Source organism: Lepus europaeus, chromosome 5, assembly GCF_033115175.1.
Source record: "Lepus europaeus isolate LE1 chromosome 5, mLepTim1.pri, whole genome shotgun sequence".
NCBI classification, from domain to species: domain Eukaryota; kingdom Metazoa; phylum Chordata; class Mammalia; order Lagomorpha; family Leporidae; genus Lepus; species Lepus europaeus.
The window spans coordinates 23,315,079-23,341,363 of record NC_084831.1 but is presented as its reverse complement, the minus strand read 5'-3'; the positions used below and the strand labels follow the sequence as shown (position 1 = coordinate 23,341,363).

At 42.4% G+C, this 26,285-nt stretch overlaps 1 protein-coding gene across 1 annotated transcript in view; it reads left to right on the top strand.

Annotated features, from left to right (window-relative positions):
* The window catches only part of PUM1 (pumilio RNA binding family member 1), a 154,721-nt gene that overhangs the window by 27,777 nt on the left and 100,659 nt on the right, over nucleotides 1-26,285 (top strand). The window contains 1 exon segment of the mRNA XM_062190831.1: nucleotides 17,715-17,783. Within this exon segment, the coding sequence (XP_062046815.1) occupies nucleotides 17,715-17,783 (69 nt within the window).

Here is a 26,285-nt window from a genome sequence, read left to right as displayed (position 1 = left end):
TCCTCTTCCAGTCCAGCCTTCTGCTGTGGCCTGGGAAGGCAGTGGAGGATGGCCCAAGTGCTTGGGCCCTGCACCCGCATGGGAGACCAGAAGGAGGCACCTGGCTCCTGGCTTCAGATCGGCGCAGCGCGCAGGCCGTAGCAGCCATTGCGGGGGGAGGAGGGTGAACCAACAGTAAAGAAAGACCTTTCTCTCTGTCTCTGTCTCACTGTCTAACTCTGCCTGTCAAAAAATACAAAACAAAACAAAAAACACAAGTACTTGGCCATCTTCTGCTGCCTTCCCAGGCACATCAGATTGGAAGTAGAACAGGTGGGATTTGAACCAGCACTGATATGGGATACTGGCATTGCAGGCTGTGGTTTATCCTGCTTTGCCACAACACCAGCCTCCCATATGGTGGCTTAGGCTGTTGTGCCACAACACCTGCCTCTATTCTCTCCCAGTCTTAACTCACAACTTTTTACTCTTAAAATCAGTTTTGCTTGTTTTAACCTGCTTTTGCTAATAACTTTATTTATTTATTTTTTTAGATTATCTATTTATTTGAAACAGTTACACAGAGGGAGAAGGAGAGGCAGAGAGAGAGGGAGAGAGAGGGAGAGAGAGGTCTTGCACCTGCTGATTCACTTCCCAATTGGCTGCCATGGCTGGAGTTGTGCTGATCTGAATCCAGGAGCCAGGAGCTTCTTACAGGTCTCCTATGTGGGTGCAGGGACCCAAGGACTTGGGCCATCTTCTACTGCTTTCCCAGGCCATAGCAGAGAGCTGGATGGGAAGTTGAGCAGCCGGGACTTGAACCGGCACCCATATGGGATGCCAGCACTGCAGGTATCTGCTTTACCTGCTACACCACAGCACCAGTCCTGGAAACTGTGTTTCTCCCGCTGAGAAACTCCTTATATTTTGTTAAAGATTTGCATTAGTTTTCTGAAGGTATTTATGTTTATATATATTTTTCAACTGTAAATCATTTTCAGAAGATGCGTAAGTCTTCTGGATGAGATTTCCTTTTCCAGGTTAAGCACTTTTCTTCCCATAGTCTCATGATGATGTATTTGCTTTTGATCATGCTTGAATTAACAGAGATGATGTTTGGGCTGTTGTTGTTGAGTTGTTGTTATATCTTCACATATACAGCTGAGAACCAGAGGAATATATACAACTTCTCACTTCTGGCTTCCTAGTAGGCTTTCATTAAGTGCAGTTTTGTTGTATCTGGGTAATTTTTTTTCCTTGCTTTCCTGCGCAGAAGTTGAAATACTCCAATACATTGTAATTCTTTTAAACTTTTTTATTTATTTAATTTTTCTGAAAGGTAGAGAAGAAAGAGAGAGCTCTCCCATCTGCTGGTTCACTCTCCAAATTCCCCCAGGAGCTGGCATTGGGTCAGATGGAAGCAAGGAATCAGGAACTCAATCCTGGTCTCCCACATGAGTGCTGGGACCCAGCTACTTGAGCGATCACTTATTGCCTCCCAGGGTGTCCATTAGTAGGAAGCTGAAATTGGAGGCAGAGTTGGGATTTGAACCCAAGCACTCTGAAATGGGATGCAGGTATCCCATGCTGCAACCTTTTTTTTTTTTTTTTTAATTAAAGATTGAATTATTTTATTTGCAAGAGTTACACAGGGAGAGAGGAGGTGAGAGAGGGGTGAGAGAAAGAGAGAGATAGAGGTAAATAGATAGATCTATCTTGTATCCACTGGTTCATTCCCCAAATGGCCTCAATAGCTCAGACTAGGCCAGGCAGAAGCAGGAACCTGGAACTCCATCTGGGGCTCCCATATGTTTGGCAGGTGCTCAGGTGCTTTTGCAGATGCATTAGGTGGGAGCTGGATCAGAAACGGAGCAGCGAAGACTCATACTGATGTTCCTGTGGGATGCTAGTTTCTTAGGCAGTGGCTTAACCTGCTGTTCTGCAATGCTGACCCCTCCATGCTTAGGTTAACCACTGTGTCATACTCCCTCCACTGCTCCCAAACACACCTTGATCCCTAACCTAGTGTGCTGGTTAAGAGATAGACCCTGGGGGCTGGCTTTGTGGCGTAGTGGGTGAAGCTGCTGCCTGCTGTGCTGGCATTTCATATGGGCAACGGTTCAAGTCCTGGCTGGTTCACTTCATTTTTTAAAATATGTATGTATTTTATTTATTTGACAGAGTTAGACAGTGAGAGAGAGAGAGAGAGACCGAGAGAAAGGTCTTCCTTCCGTTGGTTCATCCCCCAAATGCCTGCTACGGCCAGCACTGTGCTGATCCGAAGCCAGGAGCCAGGTGCTTCCTCCTGGTCTCCCATGCAGGTGCAGGGCCCAAGCACTTGGGCCATCCTCCACTGCCCTCCCGGGCCACAGCAGAGAGCTGGACTGGAAGAGGAGCAACCAGGGCTAGAACCCAGCGCCCATATGGAATGCTGGTGCCGCAGGTGGAGGATTAACCAAGTGAGCCATGACGCCAGCCCCTGGTTCACTTCTGATCTAGCTTCCTGCTGATGCACCTGGCAAAGCAGCAGAGGACAGCCCAAGTGCATGGGCCCCTGTACCCTTGTGGGAGACCTGGAAGAAGCTGCTGGCTTAGACTTGGCCCAGCCCTGACTTTTGCAGCCATTTAGAGAGTGAATCAGTGGATGGAAGACCTCTCTCTGTTTCTCCCTCTTTGCATTTATTTCAAATAAGTAAAATAAATCTTTAAAATAAAATAGACCTTGGAGTTAACCTGTCTATGTAATATTGGACAAATTAATCCTTCTCTGCTTCAGACTCTTTTTTTTTTTTTAAGTGCTTTTGGGGATAGTTGAGTAGGGATGAGGCTTGAGCCTAGTGATAGGAACCTGGTTAAGATGCCCACGTCCCATTTCGGAGTACCTGGATTGGAGTCCTCATTCCAGTTTCCTGATTCCAGCTTCCTGCTATTGTGGATCCTGGGAAGCAGCTGTGATGACTCAAGCAGTTGGGTTTCTGTCACCCATGTGGCAGAGCTGGATTGAATTCCTGGTTCCCAGTTCTGTCCCGTGTTATTGTTGGCATTTGGAGGAGTGAACCAGTGGATGGGAGCTCTCAGTCTGTCGTTTTCTGCCTCTAAGTGAAATAAGTATCTTTTTAAAATTCCTGGTATAATTAGACTGTTTCCCACTTTTCATGTTATAATATCTGATTAAAGATTTCTTCAAAACAAATCTGCCTGTATCTCTGAGTATCTGCATAGGCTAAATTCCTAGAAGTAAAGTTACCAGATCAAAGGGCATACATGTTAATAAAACTCAGTGCATGTTGTAAAATTTCTAGAACAATCAGATGAGGCACATTATAGTTTTCAGCATCATAAGAACCATTTTAAAGAAATATTGCACTCTTCTATCACTGTTAAAACTGAGGGTAATTTTTCACTCTATAAATATTTGTATATAATACCCATTATGTTTTTAATACTGTGCGGTGTGCATTAGTGATTACTTTTAGAAAGATAAGACAGATTGTTGTGGCAGTGTTAATGATGTGTGGTTTTGCTAGTTACTGAATGTAATTTCAGAGAAAACAGAAGTGTTACTATGATCTCTACCATTTCTCAGCCCTTTGTCCTTTGAGAAGGAAGGACAAAATCAAGTAGAGAAGTAGTCTCCGGTTAAAGTATTTTTTCCTTTTGCTTGAATGGCCCATACACCCCTATGCACAGGGCCTAGCCTTGTTGGCATGCCTGATAACTGATAGTTTCTTCTCTGAACATTATTTTGCACAGTTGATAGTTTTCACTGGTGGTCCAAGTTGTACATCTCTCTTGATCCTTCCCTTTTTCTTTGTCTTCCCCTTCTCTTTTTCTTTCTTTTTAAGATTTATCTCTATTTAAAAAGAAGTAGAGAGAGATTGATCTTCCATCCTTTGGTTTACTCCCTAAGTGGACACGACAGCCTGGGCTGGACCAGACTAGGAGTTCCATCCTGGAAATGGGTGGCAGGGACTCAAGTACTTGGGCCATCCTCTGCTGGTGGGAGTAGCCTAGAGTAGAGCCAGCACGGGGATGTTGGTGTCACAAGTGGCTGCTTGACCTTGCTGTACTACAGTGCCAGCCCTACATTGTACATTTCTTACTGTTTTAAAATTGGAAGAAAACTTCTATCAGTGATTGAGTAGGCCTGCAATTTTTGTTCTTTCATGGGCTATTCTTATAAAAATATAATTTTTTAAAAAAGATTTATTTATTCATTTGAAAGAGTTACACAGAGAGAGGAGAGGCAGAGAGGTCTTCCATCTGCTGGTTCACTCCCCAGTTGGCCGCAACGGCCGGAGCTGCGCTGATCTGAAGCCAGGAGCTTCTTCCTGGTCTCTATGCGGGTGCAGGGGTCCAAGGATTTGGGCTATCTTCTGCTTTCCCAGGCCATAGCAGAGAGCTGGATTGGAAGTGGAGCAGCCGGAACTAGAAGCAGCGCCCATATGGGATGCTGGCGCTTCAGGCCAGGGCTTTAACCTGCTGCGCCACAGTGCCGGCCCCAAGAATATAATTTCTTATAAGAATAAATTCTTATAATCCTTTTGCGTTTTCTGTAACGCATCCATTAATGAGTACAAGGGATGACAGTGTATCTCAAGAAATGTAGTATTGAAAAAACAAATTGTGTTCCTATTTCTGTGGATAAGTATTTTGTAACATTTGCATTACTTACATAGATTTTTTTTCTTCAGATTTATGTATTTGGAAGAGTTAGAGAGACAGATACAGAGATGGGGGGTAGGGGAGAGATTATCCATCCCTTGATTCACTTCCTAGGTGGCCACAATGGCCAGGGCTGGGCCAGGCTGAATTGGGTTTCCCACATGGGTGGCAGGGGCCTTTACACTTGCGCCATCTTCCACTGCTTTCCCCAGGCCATTAGCAGGGAGCTGGATCAGAACTGGAGCAGCTGGGACACGAATCGGTGCCCATATGGGATGCAAGTGTCTCAGGCAAGGGGCTTCACTTGCTATGCTGCAACACTGGTCCCACTTACATAGATTCTTATAATTGCTAGTGAAATTGCTCCTGGTTCCAATGATGGCAGAAATTATCAAATTTAATTTCATTCTTTATAAAGAGCATTATGTTTACAGATTTACCACAACCTGATTTAAGAACTTTTCTGTTAACTTTCTTGATTCATCTCTTGCTTTTTCTGTATGTCATCTCTTGAGGTTATTGTTTCAGAGTGAGATTTTTTACTGATAATGGAGACCCTTTAATGTATTTTCTATTTTCAGATAAGGTGTTTTGTTTTTGGTTTTTTTTTTTTTTTTTTTTTTGGATGTAGTCTTTTGTATATGTGAATAGGAGTCTCTTTAATGGTTTTGGAATTTTTTTTTGAAAGTTAGGAATGAACTATTCAGGTAGGTGGCTTATCCAGACAAGCAAAGTTAAAATTAATCTTTATTGGGGTGGGCATTTGATTTAACCATTAAGATGCTGCTTGGGATGCCTGCTTCCAGTAGTGGAGTATCACAGTTTGAGTCATGGATCTGCTTCTTATTCCAGCTTTCTGTGAAGCTCATCCTGGGAGATAGCAGGTGATGGCCCTGTCACCTGGATTGGTTCCTGACTCCTTGCTTGGGGAGTAAACTAGTAGGTGGGAAGTCTATTTATCTCTGTCTCTTTGCCTTTCAAACAAACATGAAAATTTGAAAAATTACCATCATTTACGCTTATTATATATTTTTTTAAAACAGATTTATTTTTTATTTATGTGAAAGGCAGAGTTAGAGAAAGAGAGAGAGAGAGAGAGAGATCTTCCATCTGCAGGTTTACTCCAGTTTACTGCAATGGCCCTCATCTGGGCCTGACTGAAACCAGGAGCCAGGAGCCTCTTCCAATCTCTCGTATGCATTCAGTGGTTCAGGCTCTGGGGCCATCCTCCTATGCTTTTCCAGGTGCATTAGTAGACAGCTGGATGGAAGTGGAGCAGCCAGGACTTGAACCAGCACCCATATGGGTTGCCAGCGTTGCAGGTGGTGGCTTTACCCACTCTGTCACAGCACTGATCCCTGTGCTATTCTGTATCACTTAAGCAGCCTCTCTTTCTAATTAAATTAGCCTTTACCTCCTCTTTGTCTACAGCTTTATCATGTTTGGTGAAATTAAGAGTAGCAGAACCAGGCATTGTGAAGTTTGTTTTTTCTGGGGGCAGAGGGAAGATTTATTTTACTTATTTGAAAGGCAGAGTTAGGAACAGAGATCTTTTATCTGCTGGTTTGCTTCTCAGAGGTCTGCAACAACTGGCACTGGGCTGGGCTGAAGTCAGGAGCCAGGCTCCTTCTGGGTCTCCCATGTGGATGGCAAGGACCCAAGCACTTGGGCCATCTTCTGCTTTTCCAGGCACATGAGCACTGTAGCTTTATCAGAAGCTGAACATCCAGGGCTTGAACTGGTGTTCATATGCTCGATGGGAAGGCAGTGTTGCTGGTGGCAGCTTAACCCTCTTTGCCACATCACCAGCCCCTAGAAGTCTTTGTTGTTAAAGGTAATCACCATCATAGCCTAGCTTAACTAGTGTGAAATACTTTTACATTTATTTATTTCGTTGCTTTATGAGTTTTATATCTAAGAAGTGCTGACATTTACATTAGGCATATATATTAATCTGGTAGCACAGACAGTTGCAGTATTAACTATCTTAGCAGAATGCATGAAAGTATTAAGTAGTCTATAAGAGTGCGATATTTGCTTTAATTGATAAAAGTGTTAACAATTTTTAATTAATAATAATGAAATATTAGGAAGTTTAACCTAATTCTGGTTTTATGATCTCATTTTTTCTCTTCTTTTTTATCATGTAAATGAGAATAAAAATAGTGTAGTAAACACTTAATAAAACAAGTGTTGTTTAGCCCCAAGTGTACTGTATTTTTGTGCTTGCCTTTGATGAGCATAGGAGAGAGATTTGAGTTTAAATTCCACTTCCTTTTTTTTTTTTTTTTAATTAATTAATTTGAAAGAGTTACAGAGAGAGGGAGAGGCAGAGAGAGATATCTTTCATCTGCTGGTTTACTCCCCTGGCTGCAATGGCCAGGGCTGGGCCAGGCCAAAGCCAGGAGCTTCTTCCAGGTCTCCCATGTGGGTGAGAGGGCCCAAATACTTGGGCAGCTTCTGCTGCTTTTCCCAGGCCATTAGCAGGGAGGTGGATCAGAATTGGAGCAGCAGGGGCACGAAGCAGTGCCCACGTAAGATAAAGGCAGCATCGGAGGTGGTGTCTTTACCCACTGTGCCACAATGCTGGCCCATGAATTCTGCTTCTAGCTTTACTATGTACAGAATTGTGGGGAAATTACTTCTTTGAATTTTGATTTCTTCACTCATAAAATAGCATGTATTTGTGGTACACTGCCTGGTGCTTAGTGTTGCTGTTGTTTATTTTTTTAAAGATTTATTTATTTATTTGAAAGGCACAATTAGAGGCAGAGGCAGAGAGAAGTCTTAACATCCGCTGGTTCACTCCCCAAATGGCTGCAATGGCCAGAGCAGGGCTGATCTGAAGCCAGGAGTCAGGACCTTCTTCTGGGTCTCCCAAGTGGGTGCAGAGGCCCAAGCACTTGGGCCATCTTCTACTGCTTTCCCAGGCCATAGCAGAGAGCTGGATTGTAAGTGGAGCAGCTGGGACTCAAATCAGTGCCCATGTAGGGTCCCAGCACTGCAGGCGATAGCCTGTGTTGCTGTTATTGAAAGTAGATAATGGAAATATTTATAAACAAGATACTTTCAACAGATTTTAAAAAACTTGTACTCCAAGAGAGTAGGTTTTCTTCTTTCTGTAATTAGAGAATGTTGATTTATGTATATAAAGAAGAATAACTTTGTGTTTTTCTTACAAAATGGGAATATCTGTATTTGTATTTTTGGGTTGTTAGGACTATTAAAAGGGATCATAAAACATAAAGTATTTTTAGTACAGAGCCTGGTACAGAGTATGTCTTAGTAGTGTTAATTGTTGTTACTGATAATAATACAGATACATAATGCAGCAGAAGATACTGTAGGACAGCTCTTTTAGGTTCTTTTCTCTTTAACGATTAAATTGAAATTAGGTCAACTTTCACATTCTATTTCTTCTCATTACTCAAGTTTCTCGTGCCTTTGGCCCTTTCTCATTGGTCTTTCCATAATGGTATGGCACCAGCTCTTCTGCTTGTATTGTTTTGTTTGTGTTAGTGAAATGGAAGCATCATAATCTGGGTTTGCCTGTGTGAAAAATCCTTCAGTAGAACAAAAGTAAAAGCTTTCCTTTATAAGGAAAAAAAAAATCCTAGCAAAATCTGTTTTATTTATTTAGTGCTTTTTTTTTTTTTTTTTTTGGACAGGCAGAGTGGACAGTGAGAGAGAGAAATAGAGAGAAAGGTCTTCCTTTGCCATTGGTTCACCCTCCAATGGCCGCCGCGGTAGGTGCTCTGCGGCCGGCGCACAGCGCTGATCCAATGGCAGGAGCCAGGTGCTTCTCCTGGTCTCCCATGGGGTGCAGAGCCCAAACACTTGGGCCATCCTCCACTGCACTCCCTGGCCACAGCAGAGAGCTGGCTTGGAAGAGGGGCAACCGGGACAGGATCGGTGCCCCGACCGGGACTAGAACCCGGTGTGCCGGCGCCGTAAGGCGAAGGATTAGCCTAGTGAGCCACGGCGCTGGCCTATTTAGTGCTTTTTTTAAAAGAAGATTTATCTATTTATTTGAAAGAGTTACAGAAAGAGGTAGAGACAGTGAGAGGTCTTCCATCCTCTGGTTCACTTCCTAGATGGCTGCAACAGCTGGAGCTGAGCTGATCCAAAACCAGGAGCCAGGAGCTTTTTCCAGGTCTCCTACGCGGGTGCAGGGGCCCAAGGACTTGGGCCATCTTTCCCTGCTTTCCCAGGCCATAGCGGAGAGCTGGATCAGAAGTGGAGCAGCAGCCGGGACTCGAACCAGTACCCATATGGGATGTCATACTGCAGGCGGAGGTTTCACCCACTTTGCCACAGTGCCAGCCCCAGTTTTATTTATTTTTAAAAAAGATTTATTCATTTAAAAGGTAGAGTGATGGGGGTGGGGGAAAGAGAGAGGAAGAAATGTCTTCTATCCACTATTTCACTTCTCAAATGACTATCAGCTAGTGCTGCAAACAGCATCAGAACTGTTCATAATGGCCAGTAAAGATATACCAAGCAGTTAAGGGATAATAATACAAGGACAGGAATGCTTGCTAAGCAAGGCCAAAACTGAACCAGCATGCTATCCAAACTGGCTTTTTTATTGATTTTACCATGCTATCTGCTCTGTTCTGCTGTTTGAAGTGTAGTGTTGTAGCTTCTAAACTATTCTATATTTCTATTTGGGTTATTAACTTCTTACATTTTGGAATTCCTTTGTGCTTAAATCTAGGTTTTAGTTTATTGCCTTTGACTAGAATGTAGGCTGGCAAAAAAAAATAAATAATAGGCACAAATCTATATAGAGAGCTAAGAGGAGAAACAGATACCAGATAGTGGTATGGAAGTTAAGAAATGCAGAATTTCAGAAGAGGACTTTGCTTAAGGCATTTTTTAAAAAAGATTTATTTGATTTATTTGAAAGAGTTAGAGAGAGAGAGAGAGAGGGGGGGGGTAGAGAGGTAGAGAGGCAGGAGGCAGAGAGGCAGAGACAGAGAGTCTTCCATCTGCTGGTTCACTCCCCAAATTGCTGCCTTGGCTGGAGCTGAGATGATCCAAAACTAGGAGCCAGGAGCTTCTTCCAAGTCTCACGTGGGTGCAGGGGCCCAAGCACTTGGGCCATCCTCCATTGCTTTCCCAGGCACATTAGCAGGGAGCTGGATTGGAAGTGAAACAGCTGGGACTTGAACCAGCACCCATATGGGAAGCTGGGGCTGCAGTCTAGGGCTTTAGCCCTTTGCACCACAACGCTGGCCCCTAAGGCATAGTTTTTTAAAAAGACATATTTGATTTTTGAAAAAATGGCAAGTAAAAGATCATGGGCTGAGTCATCAGATTTTGATGGGGTAAAGAAGTTGTTGAATGGATGACACTGGAGAATGGAAGTTGATTCCTCTGGATTGACCATTTATCTGGGAGTTGCAGATAGGAAAATAGCTGTGCATCGACATGCTTCCTTTTAGCAAACCTGGTGTTCCTGTTGCATATTGGTTATGGATAGCAAATATTGGACTAGAGAGAGCCTCCTGACCCTTTTACTACTGGGATAAAGAAAAATTGCCCTCTGAAAACAGGGAGAAGAAGGGCTGAATGTTTGGAGATGTTTCATGTTAAAGAATATTTATTTATTTATTTGAAAGGCAGAGTTAAACACAGAGAGAGGGAGAGACAGAGAAAGAGGTCTTCCATCTTCTGGTTAATTTCCTAGAAGTCTGCACCAGCCAGGGCTGGGCAAGGCTAAAGCCAACAGCCTGAAACTCCATTTGGGTTTCCCACGTGGTTGGCAGAGGTATAAGTACTTGAGCCAACTTCTGCTGCTTTCCCAGGCATATTAGCAAGGAGCTTGTTCAGAAGTGGAGCAGCTGGGACTGGGACTGGAACTTATATGGGATGTTGTTGTCATAAGAGGAACTTAACCTGCTATGCAACAGCATGGGCCAATGGAGATGTTTTAATAATAGAGGGCCTCTGCTGTGGCATAGTAGGTAAAGCTGCCACCAGCAGTGCTGGCTCCCATGTGGTACTGGTTTGAGTCCCACCTGCTTTGCTTCTGTTTCAGCTCCCTGCTAATGCTCCTGGGAAGGCAACGGAGGATGGCCCAAGTGCTTGGGCCCCTGCACCGATGTGGGAAACCATGATGAAGTTCCTGGTTCTGGCTCCACACTGGCCCAGTTCTGGCCATTGCAGCCATTTGGGGAGTAAACCAGTGGATCAGAGAGCTCTCTATCTCCCTTCCCCTCCCTCCCTCTCTCTCTCTGTAACTCTGCCTTTCAAATAAATAAATAAATCTTTAAAAAACCTTAGAGTAATATGTGAGGTGGATAAAATTAAGCACCTACTAAGTATTGGACATTTTGTTACAGTCATTTCTTTTTTTTTTTTCCTTTTTTTTTTTTTTTTTTTTGACAGGCAGAGTGGATAGTGAGAGAGAGACAGACAGAAAGGTCTTCCTTTTGCCGTTGGTTCACCCTCCAATGGCTGCCGCGGTAGCGTGCTGCGGCCGGCGCACCGCGCTGTTCCGATGGCAGGAGCCAGGTGCTTCTCCTGGTCTCCCATGGGGTGCAGGGCCCAGGGACTTGGGCCATCCTCCACTGCACTCCCTGGCCACAGCAGAGAGCAGGCCTTGAAGAGGGGCAACCAGGACAGGATCGGTGCCCCGACTGGGACTAGAACCCGATGTGCCGGCGCCGCAAGGCGGAGGATTAGCCTAGTGAGCCGCGGCGCCGGCTCCACAGTCATTTCAATAAACTTGGAAAGTAACTGATATTAAGCTGAGTTTTACAGAGCAGGAAGCTGTGAAGTGTATGGCTTCCATATTGATTATTGGGTTATTAATTATGAGGGATGATGGTTATAATAAGTAATACTTCTCCGGTGGTGATAGATAAGGCAGGTGTTCGAGTTCTAATGAGGATGGATCTCTGTACAAGGAGGAGGCAGATATTGAGGCTCTCAAAAGAAAGTTCTGGAATCTGGAAATGGGAAGCAAACTAGGGGCACAACTCATGCATTCAGGTGATGGCCTTGGGTGAGATGAAGGGTACGAAGTGGAGATAGGCCAGGCACTGAACTGTTGCTATTTGGTAAAGGGAGTAGGAGAATGTCTTTTTGGGGAAGGGCAGCTGAGAAAGCCCTGAATGGGAATGAGAAAGTTACACAGTATTGGTAAGTGGCCCTGAAAGAAAAGAACAAGAAGTAGTTTTGTGGAACCAGAGGGGATAAAGTTGAAGGAAGGAAGGGAATAGTGAGAGATACTTAGCAAAATTAAAGAAGGAACTAGTCAGTAGTAGTAGTAGAAATTAACAGTAAGCTTGGCCAGCGCCGCGGCTCACTAGGCTAATCCTCTGCCTGCAGCGCTGGCACACCGGGTTTTAGTCCCGGTCGGGTGCCGGATTCTGTCCTGTTGCTCCTCTTCCAGTCCAGCTCTCTGCTGTGGCCCGGGAAGGCAGTGGAGGATGGCCCAGGTGCTTGGGCCCTGCACCCCATAGGAGACCAGGAGAAGCACCTGGCTCTTGGCTTTGGATTAGCACAGTGCGCCGGCCACAGCAGCCATTGAGGGGTGAACCAACGGCAAAGGAAGACCTTTCTCTCTGTCTCTCTCTTTCTCACTGTCCACTCTGCCTGTCAAGAAAAAAAAAATTAACGTTAAGCTGCCACTCAGACTAATTTCTAGAGAAAGGGGCAGTGTAGAGCACAAGGATTTGTTCTGTCTTGATGGGAACATTTGCTAGGATGATAGTTGACAGCCAGCTTTCACCTTAATGATGAAAAGGTGTCTTTGTTACCTGCCTGACATATTTGCTACAGTGGTATGTGTCTTTATTCTTGGGCTTTTCTTATTTCTGGAGCCCCTTTTTCTGCTCATTAATTTTGTTTCCTTGGAACAGTTTTGTTTGGGGAGTGTCCCTGATGTTCATGACTAGACCAGATACAGCTGCCTGCCATTAGAGATAAAGTTCCTGAAGAGTTAAAAAACACTTTTATGAGAGTGACATGGTTTATCTGACCTTGTCAACTGTGGGTGGAAGTTAAAATCTGGTTTCTAGACTAGGAAAGACAGCTTCAGAAAGTAAAGCTTATTTCACAGTGTTGACTACAGGAGGAAGGGTGGGGCTGCTGCCCTGAAATGGGGGAGGGGTCCTGTGAAGCAGAAGGAGATGCCTTGAAAGGAGGACTGGACAGGGTGAAGAGAGTGAGAGAGAGACAGACCTGAGAGACAGGGCAAATAAGAGGGGGGGTGTGTGGGGGGCAGAGACAGACAGATGGGGAAGGGAGAAAGGGTGCTGTGGTATAGCGGGTGAAGCCTGTGGTGACAGCGTCGCCGATTTGAGTCCCAACTGCTCCACTTCCCATCTGGCTGTCTGCTATGGCCTGGGAAAGCAGTGGAGGAAGGCCCAAGTCCTTGGGTCCCTGTGCTGGCATACAAGACCTGGAAGAGGCTCCTGGCTTCGGATTGGCCCATCCCTGGCTGTTTGGCCATTTGGGGGATGAACCAGTGGATGGAAGACCTCTCTCTCTTTGCCCTTACCTCTCTGTAACTCTACCTTTCAAACAAAATGTCTTTTTTTAAAAAAATAAGAATGTTATAGGAGGAAGATAGTATAGAAAGGAATGAAAAATGCTACAAGCACAAGATGGGCAATTAAAAAAAAAATAGGCAGAGAGAGAAAGAAAGGGCTCTCATTTGCTGAATCACTCCCAAACCCAATAGCCGGTGCTGGGCCAGACTGAAGCTAGGAGCCAGCAACCCAATTAGCCGTATCACTTGAGCCATCCCCAGTGCTGCTCTGCATCAGCAGTGAGCTGGAGGCAGGAACCACAAGGCAGACTTTGAACTCGCATTCTGATAATGGGGTGTGGATGTCTAAACAGGAGTCATAATTGCTATGCAAAACACCTGCCCCCCTCTGAACATTTTTTTGAAATTTATTTGTGTGTTGAGAGAATTGAATTTTGGAGAGAGAGGGAGTATGTGCACATGCTTACCCATTGAACTTTAAACTGGATGATCTGGGTTAATATCTTGGCAGTAACAGCTGAGTTTCGGTTTGTTTCCTCCTATGCTCTTCCCTACTTAATGATCTGGGAAGGCATTTCCCTAAGATTCAGTTTTCTAATCTCTGCATCGTAAAATAAATCTTTTTTAAAAAATTTATTTATTTGAAAGAGTTACAGAGAGGCAGAGGCAGAAAGATATCTTCCATTCATTGGCTCACTCCCCAAATGGCTGCAATGGCCAAGCCTGAGCCATACTGGAGCCAGGAGCCAGGAGCCAGGAGCTTCTTCCAGGCCTCCTACATGGGTGCAGGGCCTAAGTACTTGGGCCATCTTATGCTGCTTTCTCAGGCATGTTAGCAGGGAGCTGGATGGGAAGTGGAGCAGCCAGGACTGAATGGGGCCCATGTGGGATGCCAGCACTGTAGGTGGCAAGCCACAGCCCACAGCGCCAGCCCCAGTTTTCTAATCTCTTAAAGAGTAAATATCACTGTGAGATTCTTGGGATAGTTACATAAATATGCATAATATATGTTCTTGGCCTTCCCTTGCTCTTCCTACTTAGTTTCTTTGGGAGATATAAATAAATAGAATTTCTGGTGTTGCTGGTTAAAACTTTTTGGATGTTTTTAGAATTCTAAAAAATGACTCTCCCTAGTTCAGTGTATGATTAGATTCTACAGAGGGAGCTAGAGATCTTTGTGTATTTGATTTACATGCTTTGTAAATGTTAACACTGGCCTGAAGGTTCAAATAATTATTTATAGCATTTGTAGAGCTTCTAGCTGACATCTTGTCCCTATGTTCCCTCTCCTTTATTTCTTTGTTTTTAAATTTTTTTTTATTTGAAATGTAGAGCTAGAGGTTTTCCATCCTCTGGTTCACTCCTCTGCTGCTTTCCCAGGCATATTATCAGGGAGCGGGATCAGAAGTGGAACAGCCGGGACTCTAACCGGCATTCATATGGGATGTTGGTGGTGCAGGTGACAACTTAACCTGTTATGCCACAGTGCTGGCTCCTTCCTCCATTATTTTAAACATGTAGAGTTCGGAAATCTATTCATTTTGCATGCTTAACTAATCGTGTAAATATTTTGAAAGGTGGTTATTGAGGGAACCTAGGACTAGAAGCAGGACAGACTAACTCCATCCCACAGCTCCTTGCTAGCACATACACACGAAACATAACGGGAGCGTTTTTTCCCTGTGGCAGCCAGGCATGCACCTGTCTTCCCACTAACTGGACAGGACTCTTGCTTTCCTATTTCCTCCTTTGTCCTCCTCATTTTGACCGTCTTTTCCACCATGGGCATTGTCTATTATCTCCTTTTATCCTCATAATCATGGTGCTCCTGTTCTTACCACACATAATTAATGTACTTCAGAGGTGCTTACAGGAGCCTATGACTGCTGTATCCCAAGCCATCATGCAGGAACAACGCAAGACTGCTTTTCAGTCAGTCTGAACCTGAGGGTAGACCTTTGCCTCACGTCTATGCCCCAGATCAGCAGGAAGTAGTCAGGAAGAAACCGGTGCCCCATCTCCTTATCTATACTCAGAGTCAGGATTGATGGAACAAGGGCATAAACCTCAGCCATTTTAGGTTTTGTTACCCCTGCCTTCTTTCAAGAGACCAGTTCAGTCTCACACCCAGTTGTTCTCCACTCCACTCCCTGTATTCTCCCCCAGGTTTGGAAGCAGGTGGGACAGACTTGAAGAACCTGTATGGAGAAGTTCACCTCCACCTACTGCCCCCCCCCCCCCCCCCCCCGCCCACCTAAGATATAAAAAGGCCCAGCCTACTGAGGTCTGGGCCCTCTGCTCCGAATTCCATCTGTGTACCTGCTGGCACTTGGTTGACCTCTGCAAGTGTATTTTCTTTGAGTAAATTCGATATGCTCGTGAGTTCATATTCTGTCTTCTCTCTGTTTTGTGCTCTTTTTTTTTTTTCTTAAATTTGATGCCCTCTGTGAGGAGACACCTATCTGCACCCCCTTTTTACAACCATAGCTTCTATTTCAAGCCTTTTGAAACCATATGCCAAGCTTTCTTTCTCCTTTGATTATTCATATAATAGGATTTTAACTTATGTTTGAATTTTAAAAATTTACGTTTTTAGCAAGCATTCCAAAAGCTGTTTTATCATGACACTGTCATTTGTATCATACTGTCAGCTCTGGGTTGTTGGTTTATTTATTTATGTTTATTTATGAAAGACAATTTTAGAGAGAGGGAGAAACAGAGAGAAAACCATCTTCCATACTCTGGTTTACTCCTCAAATGGCTGCCGTGGACTGAGCTGGGCCAGGCTGAAGCCAGGGTCAGAAGTGGAGCAGCTGGGGCTTGAACCAGTGGCCATCATAAGTTGGTTCTCTTAAGTGTATTCTGGTTCATGTTCTCTATACCCTTGCCAAACCTCCTTGCTTGGCCCTATCCTGAACTTTGCAGTTTCTGACTGCTAGAAATTTGTACCAATACTGGGACAGTAGTGTTGCAGAGGGGAGGAATTTTGAAAGACTCCCTGCTTCAGGCAGTCAGAAGTCTTTTTCAGATAAGTAGAAAAGCCTTCCTCTTTAATAAACAAAGGACTGTACTCTTGAATCCCTTACCCAGGGATGGTTCAAGGACTATGGCATCAGGTGGCTTGCTGAAGACCAATCCTGAGAAGACCAGCTAGCTGTTAGACTAGTGGATGGAAAAGAGACTTTGACATGTATTTTAAATAGTCTGTTTTTCACTTAATCCTTGGTATTGATAATACCTTGGGATAATAACCTTGAGGACAAATAATTGGAAGCCTAAAGAGATTGTTATGCTGTGAGTAGGAGAACATTTAGTGATTAGTAACATTTGTTAGAATTCTTGGGATAAGTGCTCCCTTTACTGGTTTTAAGGATCTGGCAGTACCCAGAAATCTTCCAATATTAAATAAATGGGCCGGTGCTGTGGCTCACTTGGCTAATCCTCCACCTTCAGTGCCAGCACCCCAGGTTCTAGTCTCGGTTGGGGCACTGGATTCTGTCCCAGTTGCTCCTCTTCCAGTCCAGCCTTCTGCTGTGGCCCGGGAGGGCAGTAGAGGATGGCCCAAGTGCTTGGGCCCTGCACCTGCATGGGAGACCAGGAGGAAGCACCTGGCTCCTGGCTTCGGATTGGCGCAGTGTGCCGGCCATATCAGCCATTTGGGGGGTGAACCAACGGAAAGGAAGATGTTTCTATTTTATTTTATTTTATTTATTTGAGAGGTAGAGTTATAGACAGAGAGAGACAGAGAGAAAGGTCTTCCTTCCATTGGTTCACTCCCCAAATGGCCGCTACGGCCGGCGTTGGGTCGATCCGAAGCCGGGAGCCAGGTGCGTCTTTCTGGTCTCCCATGCGGGTGCAGGGGCCCAAGCACTTGGGCCATCCTTCACTGCCCTCCCGGGCCACAGCAGAGAGCTATACTGGAAGAGGAGCAACCGGGACTAGAACCCGGCACCCGTATGGGATGCTGGGGCTGCAAGGCAGAGGATTAACCAAGTGAGCCATGGCGCCAGCCCAAGGAAGACCTTTCTCTCTGTCTCTCTCTCACTGTCTAACTCTGACTGTCAAAAATACCAAAAACCAAAAGTTGTGTCACTCCCTTATAATAGTGTGTATTGTGCTCCTCTGGGGTCTACGAACAGTGGATTGGATCAGAGATGAGATCCCTTAATTATTCACAGTTGAGGGAGGGGCACTGACAATTTCGACTCATTAGCCAGGTTTAGGTCAAATAATCATTTCTAGGCATTGTTGCTTTTCAGCATGTTTGCTTCTGCTTACTAAATTAGAATATGTGAGAAATAGCTAACATAATTTTCATGTGATAGTCTTTTTCTGAATTGTGTTTCGATTTTCATGTTTTGAAATTAAAAGAGAATGGGCGGGGAGAAAGCAGGGATCATTGCTGAACCCTGGTGGTTAAAGGTAAGTGAGTAGTTCCTTGATTATTGCTATTTCGTCTTTGTCAGTGTCTGAAATTAAACATAGAGACATTTTTTCACTTATGTGTAATGTGTAAAATTCAATTTGCTGACTTAAAGCTTTTCCCCTCCTCTGTTCTGTACAATAGGTACGTTCTATGGATGAACTGAATCATGATTTTCAAGCACTTGCTCTGGAGGGAAGAGCGATGGGAGAGGTAAGTGAACTGATGTGTCAGAAAAGTGGGTCAGTTTTTAAGGGAAGGTTGAAGTTGTCTTTCATCAAATGTGTCCAGATCTAGTCTCCAGAAGTATGTGCTTGCTGTTCCTTGTTGCCATCCTCATGGTAGGAGTGGGATGTTGGAGGATTTTCCCCAAACCATTTCATTATATGAAGAATGTTGGCCTTAGCCTGATGTCTTCAAAGCAAAATGACCACCAAAATGTGAAGCATAAATGATTAAATATTGTATTAATAAGTTAGCTATGGGTTGAGGCATTAAAATTAAAAGTAGTTTAATGTTCATCAGATGTCTTTACCTTTGCCTCACTTTGTTATGGATAGGTTCTTTTGTAGTGTCAGAGGGAGTCTTAGATTGGCTGTTACTCAGAATAAGTTGACAACCTATTTTTAGAGTAGTTCCTTTTTTAAGGAGGTTGTTTAGAGCTATATTGTGAAGGGGGAGGTTGTTAGGTTTCTGCTGAAATAATTGAAGATATTAGATGCCTGAAAGTCATCCCTTAGAGGAAATTCTGAAGTAAGAAATTTGCTTTATTTGAAATGTTTTAAATTTGCAAAAACAAAATTTATCATCCATTATATTGGTGGGAAGGATTGCCATAATTCCAAAAGAAGGTTAAATATGGACAGTTAAAGTCTAGCTGACTTTGATGTTCTAGCTATCAACAATAAGCATGTCTTGATGACAAAGGTGGAACATGGGTTGAATTAATTGCTTTACTTAGGTTCACAAATGGGTGTTTGCTTGTGGCTTTCTTGTACTGGAGGGTAACCTTAGATTTTTCTCTTCTGTTTTATATTTTGTTTAATATTTAAAAGCTCCTGCATCTATTTTAATGTTTTAGATGAAGGAGCATTGCTTTACTCCATATTTCTCATTAAACCATTCTTCAGATACGTTTGTTCTTTGATGTAGCAAATATCATTTGGTCCAGGCACTGTGCTAGGTTCTGAGGATTCACAATGAAGGTAATTCCTCTCTTGAGTTCATAACAAACATTTGTTGATCTCCATTGAGGCTAGGCAGTGAAAAGTTATAATCTTTTTGGTGTTTTGGTCCTAAATTTCTCATTCCCTTTGTTACAAAGATTCTGTTTCCAACTTTTCTGAGTCATCTGTGGTCACAGAGTCCTGTGTCCTATATTATCTTGGGTTCACGAGTTTGGCATTTTTTTGTTTTTCCTCTAGACCTTAAGAGATGATTGTGTCTCCTGTGCCTGCCTAATATCATTGAAACAGTGCACATCAATAAGCCTGGTATGGTTGTCGAATAAAAGACTTTGTACTTAATTTCTGGACACCATTTGAACAGAAAGCTAACAGGTTCGTTAGATATTAGAAGATACTAGAAACTACATTTATCTTCTTACCCCACTCCTTTGATTCTAACCTGATCTACTTCACCAAAAATTCAACTCCAGTTTTTAAAAATGGATAAAAAATTAATAATAATGCCCTGTTGCTGTTTTGTAAGCAAGAGTTTATAATACCTAAAGACTTAGAGCATACAGAATTTAATAGACAGTGAATTTTAAATAAAAAGTTGACAATGTTAATGTCTTTTAAATCATTTTTTTTCTTCCAGAGATGCCATTTTTGGGGTATGTGTTTATATTTCCTCAGACATGGATACAGGCATATATGAATAAGTATATTCAAACAATAATTATCACTTTTCCTTCTTTCCTCATTCTTCACAAAGTAACAATGACAGTTACCACTTGTGAGCCACTTACTAGGTAGACAGGGGTTTGTATTTATTATCTCATCAGTAACAGTATGAGAACAGTCTGTCCAGATAGGAAACTACCTAGTGCAATGAATCTGTGGGTAACACATGGACTAACTGATAGAGCTAGAATTCTGATCTGGCTTCTACTCTAAAGCATATGTCCTTACTTAAGAGTAAATCAAGCCAATATTTATAAAATAAGTGAGAGGCATTTTAGTAAGGTTTATAAAAATTGATATTTTGGCAAAGAATTTTAAAGCCGCTTTATAATACTTCCTTCCAAAATACAATTTACTGAAGTCATTATTATTTTTAAAAATACATTTATTTGAGAGTAAATGCGAGGTGGGAGGGAGAGAGAGAAAGAGAAGAGAAGAGAAGAGAAGAAAAAGCTAAAAGCCGGTAACTCAATCCAGATCTCCCACATGGGTGGCCAGAACCCAGTTACTTGAGCCAACACTACGGCCTCCCAGAGTCTGCATTGGCGGGAAGCTGGAGTGAGGAGCTGGAACCAGGTTTTTTTTTTTTTTTTTTTTTTTTTTTGACAGGCAGAGTGGACAGTGAGAGAGAGAGAGAGAGAGAGACAGAGAAAGGTCTTCCTTTGCCGTTGGTTCACCCTCTAATGGCCGCCACGGTAGCGCGCTGCGGCCGGCACACCGCGCTGATCCGATGGCAGGAGCCAGGTGCTTATCCTGGTCTCCCATGGGGTGCAGAGCCCAAACACCTGGGCCATCCTCCACTGCACTCCCTGGCCACAGCAGAGAGCTGGCCTGGAAGAGGGGCAACCGGGACAGGATCGGTGCCCCGACCGGGACTAGAACCCGGTGTGCCGGCGCCGCAAGGCGGAGGATTAGCCTGTTGAGCCACGGCGCCGGCCCAGGTTTTAAACCCAGGTACTCCTATGTGGAACACAGGCATCCTGGTTGCTAGGCTAAATGCCTGCCCTGAAGTTACTTTTTTTTTTTTTTTTTAAAGAATTATTTTATTTATTAGAGTTACAGAGAGAGATAGAGCCGGGGAGAGAGAGAGAGAGAGAGAGCGTGAGAGAGTGCGAGAGAGCGCGAGAGCGGTCTTCTTTCTGCTGGGTCACTCCCCAAATAACCGCAACGGCCAGAGCTGAGCTGATCCGAAGCCAGGAGCCAGGAACTTCTTCTAGGTCTTCCAGATGGGTGCAGGGGCCCAATGACTTGGGCCATCTTCTACTGCCTTCCCAGGCCATAGCAGAGAGCTGGAGCGGAAGAGGAGCAGCTGGGATTCGAACCACAGCCCATATGAGATGCTGGTGCTGCGGGCTGGGGCTTTAACCCACGGCGCCACAGCACTGGCCCCCTTGAAATTATTTTTTGAAAGTATAACCTGATGTGTAGACAAAACAGGGGACCATCTGTGTATGGAGCGAGGCTTTTGTACTCAAGGGGTTCTTTCTTTAGCTAGGTGAGGAAAAAAATGAATATAATTGAAAATAAAAACAGGTTTTTTCCATAAATAGTTGTAGTTTAGAGAGGGAAACATCATGATTGGCAGGACTGGACAGAGATCACTCTGTAGGAAGTGTACACATTGAGAATCATCTCATCTAGTTAGCATTTGGATTAGGATAAAGATTTTTGCAGCAAAATGGGGAAGAATAACAAGAAAGATGAAGAAAATCTTTTATAATACAGGTTCTGAGAGGGAATATGTATATATATAAATATTATAACAAACACCAAAGGTTCAAATAAATTCATGAGTTTTCAAACCAGTATATTTTTGTTCCAGTTAATTGTGTTTGTATTTGTGTGAGTGTGTATGTGTGCATGCTCCTGCGTGTGTATGAATTCTCGTTAGGGTAGATAATTGCTATATACAAGAATGTATAAATCTTTAGAACAAAAATAACGAGTTCCATTCAAAGTAATTGATTTCTAGTAGTTAAGGTTAGCACTGCTTGGCTATTTGATTTCTTTGTCAAAGCCACTACCAGGCTCTTGGTGCTGCTTTGAAAGATTTATAGCATTTCTCAGTAGAAATCTTGCTAAGATGTGGCTAAACTTAAGTTTTATTAATCTCAAACTTTGCTGGTTGAAGTGTGGCTCTTCTTAGCTGAAGGACTCATAATACAAGTGCTTCACTTGCTTCCTATTCTGGAAAGACAACATAAAAAGGAGGATCAATAAATGAGGATTAAGGCCACACATTATTTTAAAATATTTCATTGACTTTCCTTGTAAAGTCACATGTACATGAGCAGCTTTAGTCTGTAAGTTGAATATTCAAGGTGGTATCTTTGTGTAGTACAGAAGAAGGCTCACTGACCATGGGTTTCTGGGCTTTGTTTCTATATTGATTTGGTGTGTGGTCTTACTTACTTGCTCTACTGTGGAAGGATGGATAGTCTTATTACCATCCATGTTCTAAGAAGAACAGATTTATAAAGAGGGGAAGAGTTCTAATTGAAAAGTACTTTGAAAGCCTTGACAGAAAGGCATTTTATTTTGCATAATTGGTTTTTTAACTTTTGAAAACTAGGGAATATTTTTATTTTTAAGAGTTCATAATACTTTACATGTAAATAAACTGGACAGCTTCCAGGGTAGTTAAGATAGTAGTGACTACTATCTTATTTCTGGAATAAATGTAATGTATTTAAATATGTGGCCCTTCATTTTTGTCTTAGAAAAGAACTTATCCTTGGTAATAGACAAATTTGTAAACCTGATGAAGGCAATTTGGAAAGTACTCTTATATATGGAGTGATAATGAATCCTACCCTGTTCATTGGAAGTATAATAAGGTGAGATATTTAATAGCTACAGATTCTTGTTAGACATTATATAGGAATTCTATCCATAAGTGTGAGATAGCAGAATGGCTTGTAAAGGGAGGAATTCAACAGTGATTTAGTGGAGCTCTTAAAGAATGGTAAAACTGGGTACCATGAAGATAGTACTGAACCAGAAAACCTTGAGGCCATAGTTTCCAGTCTAGTATAAAACACTCATCATCTTTGGACTTTACTTTTTTACTATCTGTAAGTCAAAGGTGTTAAACCAAATAATTTCCTGGGACCTTTTTTGATCTAAGATTCTTCATAAGAATGTGCCTTTATTTCTTGTCTTCAAAAGAATAGAAAAGAGGAATAATTCTGACCTTTTTAGGATATAGTAGACATCTAAAAAGATGCCTTTTAGAATGACTTCCCCCTGTGATCTAGAGGTTCCGTAATGTTTCATTGGGTTCTTATTTTCATGGCCTTTTGTAGATCAGGCAAACAGGGTTGGAGAGGTTAACAGGATCATGATTGAGCTGTTTGAACCTAGATCTCTGTTACTCCAAATCCTGAGTTTTTTCTGCTCATCCTTCTACATATTCAGATTTACTCATTGAAAAATAAGCTTTCCTATTCTCATCAGCTAAAAGCTGTGGCAGGGAATTCAAGTAGCAAGTGATTTATGTACATATTTTGTTCACTTGTACAAAGGTTTATTGAAGTTAGGGGCTTTAGCTAATATTGCACTTTAGAAGCAACTACTTAGTATATGATGATGAAAGAACTGTATGCCAGTATATATTTTTCTAAGCATGAATTCCTCTTTTCTTTCTCTTTTTTATCAGAAGTTGGGATCCCTGTCCACTCCAGGGACCTCAGTCCAATTCAGTAAATGATGGTAGTGTTTTCTGTTCAGATGACTTTCCTACCCTCAAGGATGTGGGGAGTGGAGAAGATAAAGAACAGACAAACTGAAAGCACTTATTCAACCTTCTCTTCAAATATGTAGAGTTTTTGGAATTATTTGGTAGTTACTTTTGCAAACATTGATTACATAAGCTGAATAACAAATCAACAATCCTGCTATCATACAAATTAAATCCAATATGAAGACATTTGTTATAAAGGATCTTTTGTTTAATCAGATTGATATGATTACAACATGCTAGGGTATGGAAACATGTCCTGATTATATATACATGAGCCATAATGATGTTTAAAAAACTGGAATTACTTTTATTGCTTTTTCAAACTTGTTTTAAACTTTTTTAGGTATTTTCATCTTGTTTTATAGTGGTTTTGCTGATAAGATACCTATACACCAAAACTAACTCATTCTGATTAACTAATGTATGCTGTGGCTCTTATGAGGAAGTAGTTTAAAATTTTCTGTATTGCTGTTTGTTTCCTGGAATGAAAGAAAAAAGGAACTTGTCCATATTTCCCCTCCTTGTCTTGTCAGTTCCATAATTAAAAATACTCCAAGGCTGACCACATGTGTGGGGAGTTTGACTATTTGGTTGCATCTTGACTATTAAAATATTCATTCATGTCTCAGTTGATCTGCTTGCTTTTGCCTTTGGGGATCTGACAGGAGTTGGTCGTGAACCAGTCTACATATTTTCACAGTTTTATTCATGAATTTTACAGGTTTCCTAGGTGATCTTGGAATTCTCTGTTGTACATTGGGCTCTCAAGTACTATCACAAAAGTCATTTATATAATTAATGAAGAATAGACATTTTTTAAAGAAAGATTTATTTGTTTATTTGAAAGGCAGAATGACACAGACAGACAGTGAGTGTGAGAATGAGCTTCTGTCTGCTGGTTCACTCCCTAAATAGCCAAAATAACCAAGGCAGGGCCAGACTGAAGTCAGGAGCCCAGAACTCCTGAGTTTCCCATGTGGCTTGCAGGGCCCAAGCACTTGGCCCATCATCTACTACTTTCCCAGGCACATTAGCAGGGAGCTGGATGGGAAGTAGAGCAGCCAGTATTCAAACCAGCCCTCCTGATATGGAGTGCCAGCCTTTCAAGCAGTGGTTTAACCCATTGGACCACAACATAGGCCCCAAAGCATAGACCTGCTAAAACATCAATTGGTTATAGGTCAGACTGTATAGTTTATGCATGTGTGAAAGCCATGACCTTATTTATAGGTAATATAGATAATGTGGGCAAGATAGTGCTGGTTTTGTGTGTGTGTGTGTGTTTTAACTTTTGGTTTGTTGAAGATTTATTCGTTTATTTGAAAGAGTTACAGGGTGGGGCGGTCAGTCCATTCACTAGTTCACTCCTCACAGGGCTGGGCCAGACTGAAGCCAGGAGCTTCATCCGGGTCTTCCATGTGAATGGCAGGGGCAAAAACACTTGGGGCCATCTTCTGCTGTTTTCCCAGGCCATGAGCAGGGAGCTGGATTGGAAGTGGAGCAGTCCAGACTTGAACAGGCCCCCTGTTCAAGGTGTCACAGTTGGTGGCTTTAACCACAATGCTGCCCCCATAGTGCTGTCTTCTTACATGTTTATTCCTAGATCATGCAGAAAGCCTGTTTTAGCCCAGGTATTTCATCATCTTCTGACTGCATTTTACTGTCAATCTGTGAAGCTTTTGAAGATAGTAAAGAAAAGTTGCTTTTGACTTGGTTCCAATAACTTGATAGTTTCAGTAGATTGAGGAGTGATGTGCAGTGATTAGTGTCTCAGTATGATTATCACAAAAACATGGAGTTTGTGGTGCTAGCAATATCCTTGAATTTTATTTTATTTTTTGAGGGCCTTTTATATGAGAATATGAAGCATTTCTTTTTTTGTGCTTGATTTCAAGAATGAAGTTGACATTTCTTATGTTCCTTAGTGCATAAAGAACATGAGGAATCCCTTTGCCTTTGGGAGGTTAACAGTCATTTAATGAAGAGCTGACTAACTGCAGTTTTACTTTGTTGTTATCCTAAAATTGAAGACCTAGCAAATTCTTATTTCTACCTGATCACTCTTTTGGCTGGATCCGAAGAGCAAGGTGGTTCTTCAAGGAAACTTTAATACCCTTTGGACTTAGGAAAGTTAAACTTAAAATGCCATATTCTTACATATTTGGATACTATTTTCTTCTAGTCTTTATGCACAGCCAGCTTTGTAATATAGATTTCAAATTCCAAGAACCTCAGTGATAAGACTAGCTTATGTATACTTAGTGACTTCCTTCTTGGTCATCGTAATAGGTAAGACAGCTTCAACTTCTGAAATGATAGCTTTTTTTTTTTTTTTTTTAAAGCATGCTCTGAAAAGTGAGCAGCATCTAAAGAACAGTTCTTGCTTCTGTGATTTCCACAGGTCTTTTCTCTTAGAAAAATGTTCTTAGACTCCCAGCATCCATTTGATTTTTCTCCGTTTTGTAGAGGACAATCAGATTAATCTTTAGAAAACAGATTCTATGCTGTGACTCCATGTTGCTGCTTTGGTTCCATTTGTCACCCTCTCAGTGTGCACCCCTGTGTCGAAGGCTAGCCTCCAAGTGGGTACCTGCTTCACAAGCTTTCATTTCTGTCTTGGATGGCTGCAGAAAATCCTTTCCATTGTCTTGCCCGTGCTGTTCTTTTCCCTTCTGCAGGAATTCCTTGACCAGTCTTGTCTTAGGTTCATTTCTTTGTTGGCCGGTTACTGTTCTTTCTTTTAACTGTAGTGGGTTATGAAGTTTATCAGTCTGTCCTACACTTTTAAAATTCCTTGTAATTGATTCAGCTTTTCAGATGTTGAAGGGAAGGTTAAATTATTTCATCTTGGGTAGGCATAGTGGTTCGTGTGATTTCATCCTTAGCTTTGCATTACATTAACAGTGCTTATCAAAAGTGCTTAATACAGGAAAAAAAAAAGCAGCTAAATTTTATATACTGCAAAAATATAATTAGGTGGAAAAATTAAACTTTTCATTTTATTTTACTTATTTGAAAGGCAGAGTTAGAGGGAGAGACAGAAAAAGAGTTCTTCCATCCACTGGT